The sequence below is a fragment of the Nelumbo nucifera genome, chromosome 4 (genome assembly GCF_055504915.1).
Source record: "Nelumbo nucifera cultivar China Antique chromosome 4, China Antique-T2T, whole genome shotgun sequence".
Taxonomy (NCBI): Eukaryota; Viridiplantae; Streptophyta; class Magnoliopsida; order Proteales; family Nelumbonaceae; genus Nelumbo; species Nelumbo nucifera.
Window position 1 is genome coordinate 58266669 of NC_142652.1, and position 12727 is coordinate 58279395.

Genomic DNA, 12727 nt, shown 5'->3' on the forward strand with positions numbered 1-12727 from the left:
TTCTTCCTAGATCGGCTACAGATCTAAACTTTATAGATCTTTTTTTTGGACTGCTGCACCATCAAATTCACATTTCTTCTTAGATCTCCTTGTAGAGACATCAAATCAGTCTTAAATCTTAGATCCGGTGTCGCCCAAAGCAAATCTACTAAATCCCTTTGGTTTGGTTTGGATAGGTTTTGATTTTGAGGGGTTTTGATCCACTATTCCATTCGGCAGAACATTATAATTACCTTTTTGGAACATCAGCTGAAAGGTATTCTCTTTTTCTTCCTCTAGTTTGAATCTTTTTGATTTTCTGGAAGCGTGTGTTGTTGCCTTTTGTCTTCCAATGGCATCAGAAAGGATGGAGGTTCTTTCTATTAAGTTCAATGGTACGAACTACGCATTATGGAAGTTTAACTTTCAATTCCATGTCAAAGCTAAGAGTCTTTGGGGATATCTGGATGGCTCAGTATCTAAACCTGATGACTCTGATGTTAAGGGACTGAAGCAGTGGAAGATTGACATCGCAAAAATCACATCATGGATTCTAGGTTCAGTCGAAATTGATATTGCTATTCCTATGAGAGGGTACAGGACAACCTATGAGATGTACCAGTATCTCGAGAAAGTTTATTAGCAATTGAACACCTCTAGACATTATCAGATAGAAGTTGATATCTTCTAATACCATCAGGGAGATAGAAAGGTCCAGGAATACTATGTCGGATTCATCAACCTTTGGACAGAATATGAGTTAGTTCACATGGGAAAGGATCCTTCAGACTGTTGTATGAAGTACATGAACACTTTGATAGGAGAAAAATTATGCATTTCCCAATGCATCTAAGGCCTGAGTTTAAAGTTGTCAAATCTAATATCCTGAGTCGAGGAACACTTCTTGACTTAGATACCATCCTTGGAGAGATTTTGAGAGCAGAAACCAAATTGCCTACACAGACTACACTGGATGGAAGGAAAGATTTCAACATTGATGTTGTCTTCCTGGCAACTAAACCAAAAGGGAAGGACTTTTCTAAGGTACAATGTTATGAATGTAAGGAGTATGGGCACATTGTCTCCCATTGTAAGAAGAACACATGCACATATTGCAAACAGGTCGGCCATATTAATACTGAATGTCCTACCCAGCCTTAGAAAGGTAGTGGATCAAATCAGAAGAAAGGAAGCTACAAGGCCTATCAGACTATTGTAGATGGTTCAGATGCCTCCTCCTCTATTACTTCTGTAGCTAGCCAAAACTACACCTCTGGCGGCATGTCTGAAGAACGGATTCAACATCTCATGTCGCCGGTCATCTCTTCAGCCTCTCTACTATTGGTCTGTCTAGTAAGTCATTAACCTATTGCCCTTCACCGAACTACCTCTGGTATATTGACTCAGGAGCCTCTAACCATATGACAAGGGCCACTCTTGATCAGTATCCCAAACCCCATCTTCCTAATAAACATATTATCGCTGCAAACGATGAAAAATTGGATACAATTGGCTGTAAAAATTTGTATTTATCTACTTCTAAGTCATCTTCGTTTCATTTATCAAAACTTTATTTGTACCTAAGCTTACCACTAATTTGATTTCTGTTGGCCAACTTGTAAAGGAAGGTAACAATGTCTCATTCACTTCTGATGGTTGCTTAATACAAGACCAAAAAACTGGGGAGGTAAAGGAGAAGGGGCGTAGACTGTGAAGACTATTTTCTTTGGAATTTGAGAAGAATAAGACTGCACCTACTTCTACTTCGTGTTTGCTTTCTACTACTTCTAGCTTTGAATCTTATAATTGTAATAATGATTGGCATTTGTGGCATAAAAGCCTTGGCCATCCATTTTCTAAGAAACTTGACCAGTTATTTGCTTCTGGTAATTTACCTATTTCTATTGTTTCCTTTAAGAATGTGAATAAAGATTGCATCACTTGTGGTTTATGTAAGAGTCATATTTTACCTTTTCCTTCTCACTCTGAGCATGCAACAGTTCATTTTTATTTAATACATAGTGATGTCTGGTCGTCTCCAATTGTCTCATGGTTGGGATATAAGTACTTTGTAACATTTATTGATGACTGCACCTATTTCACTTGGGTTTATTTTCTTCGAAAGAAATCTGAAGTGTACACTGTATCTAAACACTTTCACACGTATGTTACTACCCAATTTGATGCTCGAATATGTGTGCTACGATCGGATTCAGAGGGAGAGTATATTGATGGGGATTTCCAAAATTATTTAAAACGACATGGAATTCAACCCCAAAAATCCTGTCCAGGCACCCCACAACAAAACGGGGTAGCAAAAAGGAAGAATTGGCATATCTTGAGTGTAGTCAGAACACTTCAATAGGATTACCATGTACCCTCTTGGTTTTGGGTGGAGGCAACCAGCACTGCTATGTATCTCATAAATCATCTTCCGTCGTCTGTTTTGAATAACTCTTCTCCTTTTCAATCTCTCTTTCACAAACCCCCAGACCTATCCATGCTCAGGGTTTTTGGTTGTGCTTGTTTTCTCCACCTTCCACCTCATGAACGCACAAAGTTAACTACACAAGCAGCTTTGTATGCCTTTATGGGGTACAATTCTAAACATAAGGGGATCCTTTGTTGTGATCCTTCAGTTCATCACATTAAAATCTCTCGCAATGTAGTTTTTCTTGAAAGTGCATCCTTTTTTGAACATATTGTAAAATTCCCAGCGCCTTCCATTTCCTTGTTGCACAGTTTTGATTCTATAGGTACCTCAGATATTCCTTTGTCACCTCCGCAACAAATTCAAACCTACTTCAGGAAGCAACGGCCATCTTCAGTCTCAATGCCCCCCTCTGCTCCGCCACCAGTTGTTGATCTGGTCACTCCAACTGCCTTAATAAGTGTACCTAACCTTCCCCCTGAACCTACTGCTCCTACTTTACGTCGTTCCTCTAGAATTTCTCGCTCACCTAACCGTTATGGTTTTTCACCAAACCATAGCTCCTTTTCCGCTGTTTTATCTACCACAAACATTCCCAGATCTTACCAACAGGATGTAGTAGACCCACACTGGAAAGATCCCATGGATTCTGAGATTCGAGCCCTTCTTGAGAATGACACCTGGGACCTGGTCAAAGCTCCACCTGAGACATCTCTCATAGGAAGTCGATGGATCTACTTTGTGAAACTAAAATCTGATGGAAGCCTAGAAAGATACAAAGCTAGGTTGGTTGCACAAGGCTACAAACAAGAATATGGGATAGACTATGAGGAGACCTTTGCTCCTGTAGCTAAAATGACCACTTTACGACTTCTGATGGCTGTATCTGCAACAAAACAGTGGACAATCCATTAGATGGATGTCAAGAATGCTTTTCTCCATGGGGAGTTGAAAGAGATAATCTATATGAAGCCCCCTCCTAGATATTGTACAAACCCGCAGCTTGTTTGTCATTTGAAGAAGTCACTTTATGTCCTTAAGCAAGCTCCTAGGGCATGGTTTGAGAAGTTCAGATTTGTCATCACTTATGCTAGCTTTATACAAAATTCTTCTGATTATCTTTTATTCATCTTAAGGTGGAAGCAGGGAGTAACAATTATACTCCTCCATGTCGATGATATTCTCATTACAGGGGATGATACAGAAGGAATTGCTAGGCTACAACAATTACTCGGTGAGTCCTTTAAGATGAAAGACTTGGGACCCTTGACATATTTCTTGGGACTTGAAGTGAGCAGAAACTCTCGTGGCTACTTTGTCAACCAACAAAAGTATGTAGCTGATCTCATTAAACTGGCAAATCTTAGTGATTCTAAGATTGTGGACACCCCTCTAGAACTGAATTTGAGACTTAGAAAAGATGATGGTTCTCTTCTTGAAGATCCTACCCTTTATCGTCAACTAGTGAGCAGTTTGATCTATCTCACCATGACTCGGCCGGATATATCTTATGTAGTTCAGATAGTAAGTCAGTTTGTGTCTTCCCCAAGACAACTTCATTTATCTACAGTTCATCGGATCATTAGATATGTGTGAGGCACCCTGTCACACAAGATATTTTTCTCTTCCTCATCCTCTATTAACCTTATGGCTTATGCGGATGTTGATTGGGTCGAATGCCCTGACACCCAACGGTCCACTACTAGCTGGTGTGTATTCTTAGGCAACTCTCTTATCTCGTGGAAGTGCAAGAAACAAGCTACTATGTCCAAATCTTCCACTGAAGCTGAATACAGGGCTATGTCTTCCATGTGTAGTGAGATCATATGGCTCCGAGCTCTTCTATTTGAAATACTTCATGAACCACCATCGTTTGTTCCTCTCTATGCAAACAATGCTAGTGCAATTAAAATTGCTTCCAACCCTGTCTTCCATGAGGGCACCAAACACATAGAAGTTGATTGCCACTTCATCTGCGATCACCTTCTTGAGGGTATCATATCTCTTCCTCATGTCTCCTCTACGCCCCAACTAGCAGGCTTGTTGACTAAAGCAATGACTCAGGCTCGGCATCTATTTCTCATGGACAAACTGATGCTTATTCCTAGGAATCAGTTTGAGGGGAAGTGTAGAGATTGCGAGAAGATCTAGACATAGGGCTATTTTTGTACTTTTACTTTTCTTTGTTGTATAACTATTCTTTGTACTCTCTTTCTTTTGTACACTAAGGGTAGATTTGTCCTTTTACCTTTTTAATATAAATATATCTTTTAGGGTGTCGACTGACTGTGTCACACCCACCAAATTTGTTGTCTCTTTCTCTCTTTCTGAACTTTCGACATCAGTTTGCCCACAAGAAACAAATGTCTAGATCTTGTCATGGGCTTCGTAAATATATCTGCAATCTGCAAGTCTGAAGCTATATGAGGAAGAGAGATGGAGCCAACAAGAAACAAGTCTATAATAAAGTGGCAGTCCACTTCAATATGCATAGTCCTCTCATTGAACACTGAATTAAATGCAATCTTGATGGCACTAGTGTTATCAAAATAGAAAGGAAGGAATAGGGATGGGAAGGTGGAGACCAAGACCAGCAAGTTGAGACTGGAGCCAAACTATCTCACTACAGGTAGAAGACATAGCCCTATATTTGGCCTTTGTAGATGACTTAGAAATTGTCTATTGCTTCTTGCATTTCCAATAAATGAGAGAATCTCCCATAAAAACACACCACCCTGAAGTAGATCGTTTGGTGTCAGGGTAGCCTACCCAATCTGCATCAGCATAGGCCCTCAATTGAATAGGAAATGAGGGAGGAAATAATAGTCTCTAAGATAAAGTGCCACGAACATAACAAATAATCTGATGTACAGCAGTCATGTGAGGTTGATGAGGGGCTGAAACAAATTGACTAACAACATGAACCGCATGGGAGATGTCTAGATGGATCATGGTGAGATAAATGAGAGAACCAACAAGTTGCCAATATTGATTAGCATCAGGAAGCAAGTTTCCATCTGTCATAGACAACTTAACATTGAGCTCCAAAGGTGTGCCAACCTGTTTGGAGTCCGTAATACTAGCAAGTTTAATAAGATCATAAGCATATTTTTGCTGACAAACAAAGTAGCCTCGATTACTATGTTGAACTTCCAGTCCTAAAAAATAAGTAAGAGAACCCAAGTCTTTCATATGAAATGAATTATGAAGAAGAGATTTGAGCTCTTGGATTCCATCCTCATCATCTCCAGTCAATAACATATCATCAGCATACAACAGAAGAATTGTGATTCCTTGAGATCTTTAACGAACAAAGAAAGAGTGATCTGAGGTACTCTATTATATCCATCAATAACAACATCCCAAAATTTCTCAAACCATGCCCAGGGAACATGTTTGAGGTCATATAGGGACTTCTTTAACCGACAAAGAAGGGAGGGATCACAACTATATCCAGGAGGAAGTTTCATGTGCATTATCTCCTTTAGTTCACCATGAAGAAAGGCATTCTTCACATCTAGTTGATAAATAGACCATGAACGCACAGCAGAAAGAGACAAGAGAATACGGACTGTAGTAATCTTGGCAACTAGAGCGAATGTCTCTTCATAGTCAATGCCATATTCCTGGGTGTAACCCTAAGCAGCAAGACGAGCCTTGTACTGATCTAATGAACCATCAAACTTCAGCTTAACAAAGTAGACCCAAATCACCCAACGACTTCCAATGACAAAAGTATCTGAAGGGGGAACCACTAGATCCCAAGTTTCATTCTCATGTAAGGCATGAATTTCTACATCCATAGCTTCTCTCCAATGAGGACTGGTAATTAGGGTGCTCACAGGGTATTTTTTCAAACCGAACCAATCCGATCGGTTTTTTAAATATCCATAGCTTCACTGTCTGTTCTCCTCACAGGTTTGGATGCATTTTCTCAAATCAATGGGTAACAGTTGGGTTATGCCTAGGTCGGTTAAGGAGCATCTCTGCAGCTGGAAAACAAAAGGCCTAAGTAAGAAAGGGAATTTGATGTGGAAGACAATCCCTGCTGCTGTCTAGTGGTCCATTTGGGCAGAAAGGAATAGTAGAACTTTTTGTAATAGAGCTAAAAGTCCTGATGATGTAATTTACAGAGCAGTGGGCAAGTTGATTTCTTGGATTTCTAATTCTGAGGAGTTCAGAAATCTAAACTTGTCATATTTATTTCAGTCTTGCTCCTGGTGGAGGTTGTAATTCTGGCTGTTTTCAGACTGCCTTCCTGGGTCTGATTTCAGTCTGTAATTGAGTTTGGTTTGAATAAATTTACATTACCTTTTACAAAAAAAAAAATTGAAGTTTTAATTTTTCAAGTTTTCATTTACATTAAAAGCTCTCTAATAGTCTTCAAGGATTTGTAACAATGCAGTTATTTTTAATGTTATGGGTGCCTTGTATCCTTTGACTATACCTACATGGTTAATCCATCTATACATTCTTCTTATATAAAGACTAGTTGAGTGGAAATGCATGTGCAAGAAAAGAGAGAAGTGAGCAGAGTGAGGAGAGGGAAACAAATGGACTAAAACTTTGGGAGGGTTATGTATCCCCATGAAGACAAAAAAAGGGATGGGTGTTGTTTTGATATGAAGCCATGGCACGTAATAGCATGTGCTTTAACTGTTATATAAATAATGGACAAAAAAAGATAGGAAGTCACTTTTTTGTATGCATCACAAAAAAAAAATGATGTATTAACTTTATATATAGAATGCATAGTCCTTTTTTCTAGTTCCATACTTTTTTCTCATTTTAATTCATACTTTTCTAGTCCTCATGCCTCCATCTTTTAAAATATTGTAAATGGATAAAATGTTTATGGTTGACGGAGATCTAAACAAATAAGAATGCTTTTATTGGATATACAAAGATTGTTGTGGGAACAGAATCAATGATCAGTAAATATTTTTTAGTCTATGGAAGAACAAAAACAAAAAGAGGGGCCAATAGATAGCGCTAGACCGCTAGAGTAAAGGTACATGGGCAAATGAGGAAAACTAGGACTTGCCTACACCTCACTTGAGGCACTCAATTATTTTTCATTATATTTCAAAAGTTACTTGACTTGGTTCAAAGTACCAAAAACACTTCAGATCTGTCATTATATGCTTCCTTGAATGCTTTTCAGCCTTTACACCAAAGATATGTAATTCTAGGTTGTTGAAGTCTTTTCTGGTATGGTATCAACCAAATAGAGAGTGATGCTGCAATAAGATATCATTTGAGCACTCATAAATTAATAATGGATATGACATTGAACAGAACAAAATGGTAAAACAGGATTCCCTAGAGTTAAAAAAAAGCTTAGACAACGACAATGATGATGATGAAGCAAAAGAAAGAAAAACAATAACAAAAGATTAACATCTAAAGGAAGGAATATGGTTTTACATATGAGGAGATGCCTGGGCAAGAAAACTTACGATGTTGCCAGACATTTTCTGCATAACCTTCTGCTTTTTTAGTGCAATCTTCTAGCTTTTTACCCCACCGACCCAAGACATTGAGAACCAACTCCTTATGTCCTGAAACAAATAAGCTAGGGAAGAATATCAAGAAGATTAAAATACATTGAATGATTTAGAAAAAAATTATTCATGGCTAGTTGACTACTTACTCTTTGAAGAGGATTCAGGAGCGGGGGTTGTTTGGACATATGGATTGCTGACCTGAGGGTGAGCATTGCAACTGACAGTACCAGCCTGAATAGGAGGGGCAGAGGGGGTCGCATCACCAGCAACCCAAGTAGCAGCCTGTTGATTGACGGGATGAGCTTGAGGTGCAACGGGCGTGCCCATGACCCAGGTGACCCCCTTTCCATTCCCTTCTTGATTTGAATTTGAAGCACCTCCTTTGCCCTTGTTATTCTGGTCATTCACGTTGTAATGGTAAGGATCCATGGAATCGATTCTCTTGCAATCTGCTTAAGGGTTTGTTGTTTATTTTGTGTCTGTGGGAGAAAAATTATTTGGTTATCAACGTTAAGGCTTTACCAACTTAGCATGTCTTCATGAACAACAACGATGAATTTTTTTCTTAAACCAATCCGGTTTCCGAAACATGAGATTATAACAAAGATACCCAAAAAACAACCTAGCCCCACCTGAGCAAAATTCAATGCTCATTGTCCGACCGAAAAATAAAATATAATTAAACAAAGAAAAAACGAACGAAACCCATTGGAGATATTACCTACCAGACTAAAACCCTAAAACGAGAAGAGAAAAGAAAAATGTGATCAAATATAGATTCCAAATATAAAGGCGTGAAAGCAATCAAGAATCAGAGCATAACTAACAGAATCGTTGCAGATATCTATAAGAATGGATAAAAATCAGATTAAAAAAGGAATATGAAGAGACATTCGACGAAGGGCGGAAGCTGCATACAAGAGAGAGAGAGAGAGAGACGAAGATGAAGAGATACATACCTCGGTGTAGCTGCAGAGGGAGACCGTCGTTCGAGGGGCCGGTAATATTAAACGCAGAAATGAGCTGGTAGTTATGTTTTAGGATTCTCTTCAAGCGTGCCAATAGGCGGGAGGAGCGTAGACGGGTCGGTTGGATTTGATACCAGGTCCGAATCAGATTGCTTCTGGATCGGATTGTACTGTAGATGGTAGATGGGACGGGATCTCCTGAAGACTCCGCTTCATGACTTAAAATTCATAAACTATTCTCGCGCGGCTGGATTCTTTATCAGACGAAGAGATTAATAAAAGCAAAAGATAGAGTTCAGTCTACCTCAAAAGACACTTGTTGTTTTTTCGGTTTTATTTATCAACACTCCCATCTATATAATGAGATCGAATTATAAAATTTCAAGTATCATTATCATGTCTTGGTATATCTTTTTTTTTATTCATTTATCAAAAAAATATAATATTTAAATAAAAGGAATTGAATGAGGTGAAAAGTAGTAATTCAATTTACAAATTAAACCTTACAATTAAATAAGGACTAAATTTAAAAATCAGCATTTTAGTTATTGTTTTAAAAATTGGATCAGACTAGACGATCGAACCATTTGGCCAGAGAACTAGTCATGTCACTAGTTATGTTTTGGCCCTGAACCGCTATTTTACAAAAAAAAAAAAAAAAAAAAACCATTGAAATGGTCAAAGAACCATTGACCAAACGGTTTAACTGTTAAAATGTTTGACCCAGTCAACGGTTCTCAAGTTGCATTCAAACTAATTCCAAATTTTTTATTTATTTTGAAATTGAAATTAGAAAATAAAAAAAATGAAAAAGAAACTTTCAAACCTCATAAACTTGTTCGATTATTTTCAATGGCCATAATTAGTTGGTGTTTTTAATTTTTCCATTTTGATTTTGAGTTTTCTCATTTAAGTGATTCTTTTTAAGTTGTAACAACAAAAAAAAAATGCAACTCCAATGAAGAAATTGAAAAATTGATGTAAGAAATAAGAGATTAAATGTCGATCTTATATTAAAATTGGAGATACAATAATGAAGCAAACAATTTGAAATTTAAGAAAGATTTAGAGAGATGAAAGAGATGTACGAAGTAGGCAAACTGTGTTGTAGCGGCAATGATGATGAGAATGGAGATAGCCAGTGGTAGCAGTTCCTCCTCCTCCTTCTTCATCTTCTTCTCAAGGCAAAACAATTATGCAACAACAATCAATGAATATGGTGACAACCACCTCCACTAATGCTTCTCTTCTTCTTCTTCTTCTTCTTCTTCTTCCTCTTCTTCTCAAGGCAAAACAATTATGCAACAACAATCAATGAACATGGTGACAACCACCTCCACTAATGCTTCTCTTCTTCTTCTTCTTCTTCTTTCTCGCTTCTCAATTTTAACTAGCTACCTCATTCTCAAAGTTTCACATTCCTCTCTCATTATAATGTATATATATACATATATATATATATATATATATATATTACTTTAACCTCATCCTAATCTAACAATCAAAATAAAAAGTTACATTATATTTTACATCTTACCAATTTAACCCACTCAAATTGGACATATGAATTGTTGACTTGGAAACCAGAAGCCAAAGCAATTCCATTTTTTGGTCGGTTTTTAAAACATTGATTTTAATCAAAAGAAAGTTCCACAATCTTATTCATATCTTTTATAGTAGTGCAAATATAGAATTATAAATATGTTCAATTTTGTCTATAATTTTTTTTTGTATTTTTGTGTATACAAATAATTCTGATATGTCACACATACTTTTTGTTTAATATGATAAATAAATGATATTATACATGTCCTTCAATGCTTTTCTTGCAAAGTTTATGTATTTTTTCATTTTTCTATTTTTCTATTTATTATTTTTATTATTTATTTATGACATTAAAGATTTAAAGGTTAACACATTTAACCCAAAATTATAGTTCATTTTTGCTAAGTTCTAAATTATGTATTTTATTTTCATTATCAATAAAAATAATTCTCGTTTATTATACTTATTTTTTTAATTCGATTAATTAAAATATAAGAAATGTGTCTAATTTTTTCTACATTTTTTGTAAGCTTATATATTTATTTATATTTTAAAAATTGTATTACCTAACTATGATTTCATAGGTTGATCAGACTCATATGGTTGAATTTCTTAGCCACCACTTTGATAAAGAATGGTTTTGTTTTTAAGTCATTTTTAAAATATATGAGTTTATATTGTTAAAAATATTAATATAGATTAAATAATTTAGAGGTATTTAAGCTTTGAAATCACAAAAATAGGTAATAACTCTCAAAAATGCTTTTAATAGATATTAAAAATATAATAATATTTTCAATTATTAATGTACTAATAATAAAGACATTATTTCACTTATATCAATTAATAATTCTAGAAAATAACATTTCGAAAATTGATATTTATTAATAATAATTTTAAAATCTTAATCTATATTTATTATATATTTATATATACTAAAATTTATATTTGTTGTATTTTTGTGCTAAATATATTTTCAATAATTATGTATAAATATATTTTTGTTTTGTTATTTAATAGAAAATTTTCAATAATTATTGAAGATTAAACTATTAGTTTAACTAAAATTAGGAGTGTTCACAGGTTGGTTTGGTTTAGTTGTAGGTTATTTGCCAACCAAATTGACCTGGCTAGGTTGGAGAGTTGGTCACCCGAATCCAACCAACCGTTAGTGAAAACTAGCCAAGTTGGGTTGTATTGGTTTGGGTCAATTTTCAGTTTGGTTGGTTGATTTAAAAGATATACACTTAAAAAAATAAATTTAAAAATTACATTGGTATTATTAAAAATTTTAAATTTATAATATAAAATATTTTAGACTAAGGAATATGGGAATTTTCTATTTTTTCCATCTTAAAAATTATACATACATACATATAAATAAATACATTGAATAGTTGGAAGGCAACTAATTTGTCTCAAGTTGGTAAATTGGTTTTATTGAAATATGTTCTTCAAGTTGTGCCCAATCATGTGATGTCCATGATTCAATTGCATGCATATGTAAATAGATAGATTGATTCTATCTAGTAGGATTTTTGGTGAAATTCCCAGAAAAAAATGAAAAAAGTTTTAAATGGTGTAGCTAGGACTAGGGGTGTTAATCAACCGGTTTTGGTTTGGATCCAATCTGATCCAAACCTTATTAAATCGGATTTGGAATGTCCATTATAATTATTGGATTGGGCCAATCCAAAATAAATTGGTCCATATTCTTATTGGTTTGAATTGGACTTAAACCAAATTTCCAATAATCGGATCACGAGGCCAAACCCTTGCCCACTTTGAAATCAATCAAAACTGAAGACATCATAAAATCACTTTTATGAAAGTACTTTTACAAAAGCACTTTTACAAAAGCACTTTTGTAAAAGTAGTTTTATGAAAAATATTTTTACGAAAGCACTTTTATAAAAATACATTTACAAAAGTACTTTTATAAAAATACTTTTACAAAGGTACTTTTATGAAAGCACTTTTATAGAAGTAGTTTTACAAAAGTACTTTTACATGAAAGCACTTTAGTGAAATCACTTTTACAAAAAACTTTTGCGGAAGTACTTTTACAAAAGCACTTTTATGGTACATTTATAAAAGCACTTTTATGGAAGCATTTTTATAAAAGCACTTTTATGAATGAACTTTTACAAAAGTACTTTTATGAAATCACTTTTATAAAAACACTTCTACAAAAGTATTTTTATAAAAGTACTTTTACAAAAGCACTTTTATGAAAGTACTTTTATAAAAGCATTTTTATGGAAGTACTTTTACAAAAGAATTTTTATGGAAGTACT

The 12727-nt window shown here is 35.2% G+C and overlaps 1 protein-coding gene across 3 annotated transcripts in view; it reads right to left on the bottom strand.

Moving 5' to 3' along the window:
- LOC104589568 (GEM-like protein 1) overlaps nt 1–9087 on the bottom strand; it is a 49732-nt gene extending 40645 nt beyond the window's left edge. The window contains exons 1-3 of one of the 3 annotated variants that reach the window (XM_088903888.1): nt 8877–9087; nt 8064–8396; nt 7870–7971 (exon numbers count right to left, since the gene is read on the bottom strand). In XM_088903888.1, coding sequence (XP_088760014.1) covers nt 7870–7971; nt 8064–8346 — 385 coding nt within the window. In that variant the 5' untranslated portion in view covers nt 8347–8396; nt 8877–9087. The remainder of the gene's footprint in view (nt 1–7869; nt 7972–8063; nt 8397–8876) is intronic. The other 2 variants (XM_010247917.3, XM_088903889.1) reach the window with 2 other exon arrangements.
- Between the last annotated feature and the right edge of the window lie 3640 nt (nt 9088–12727).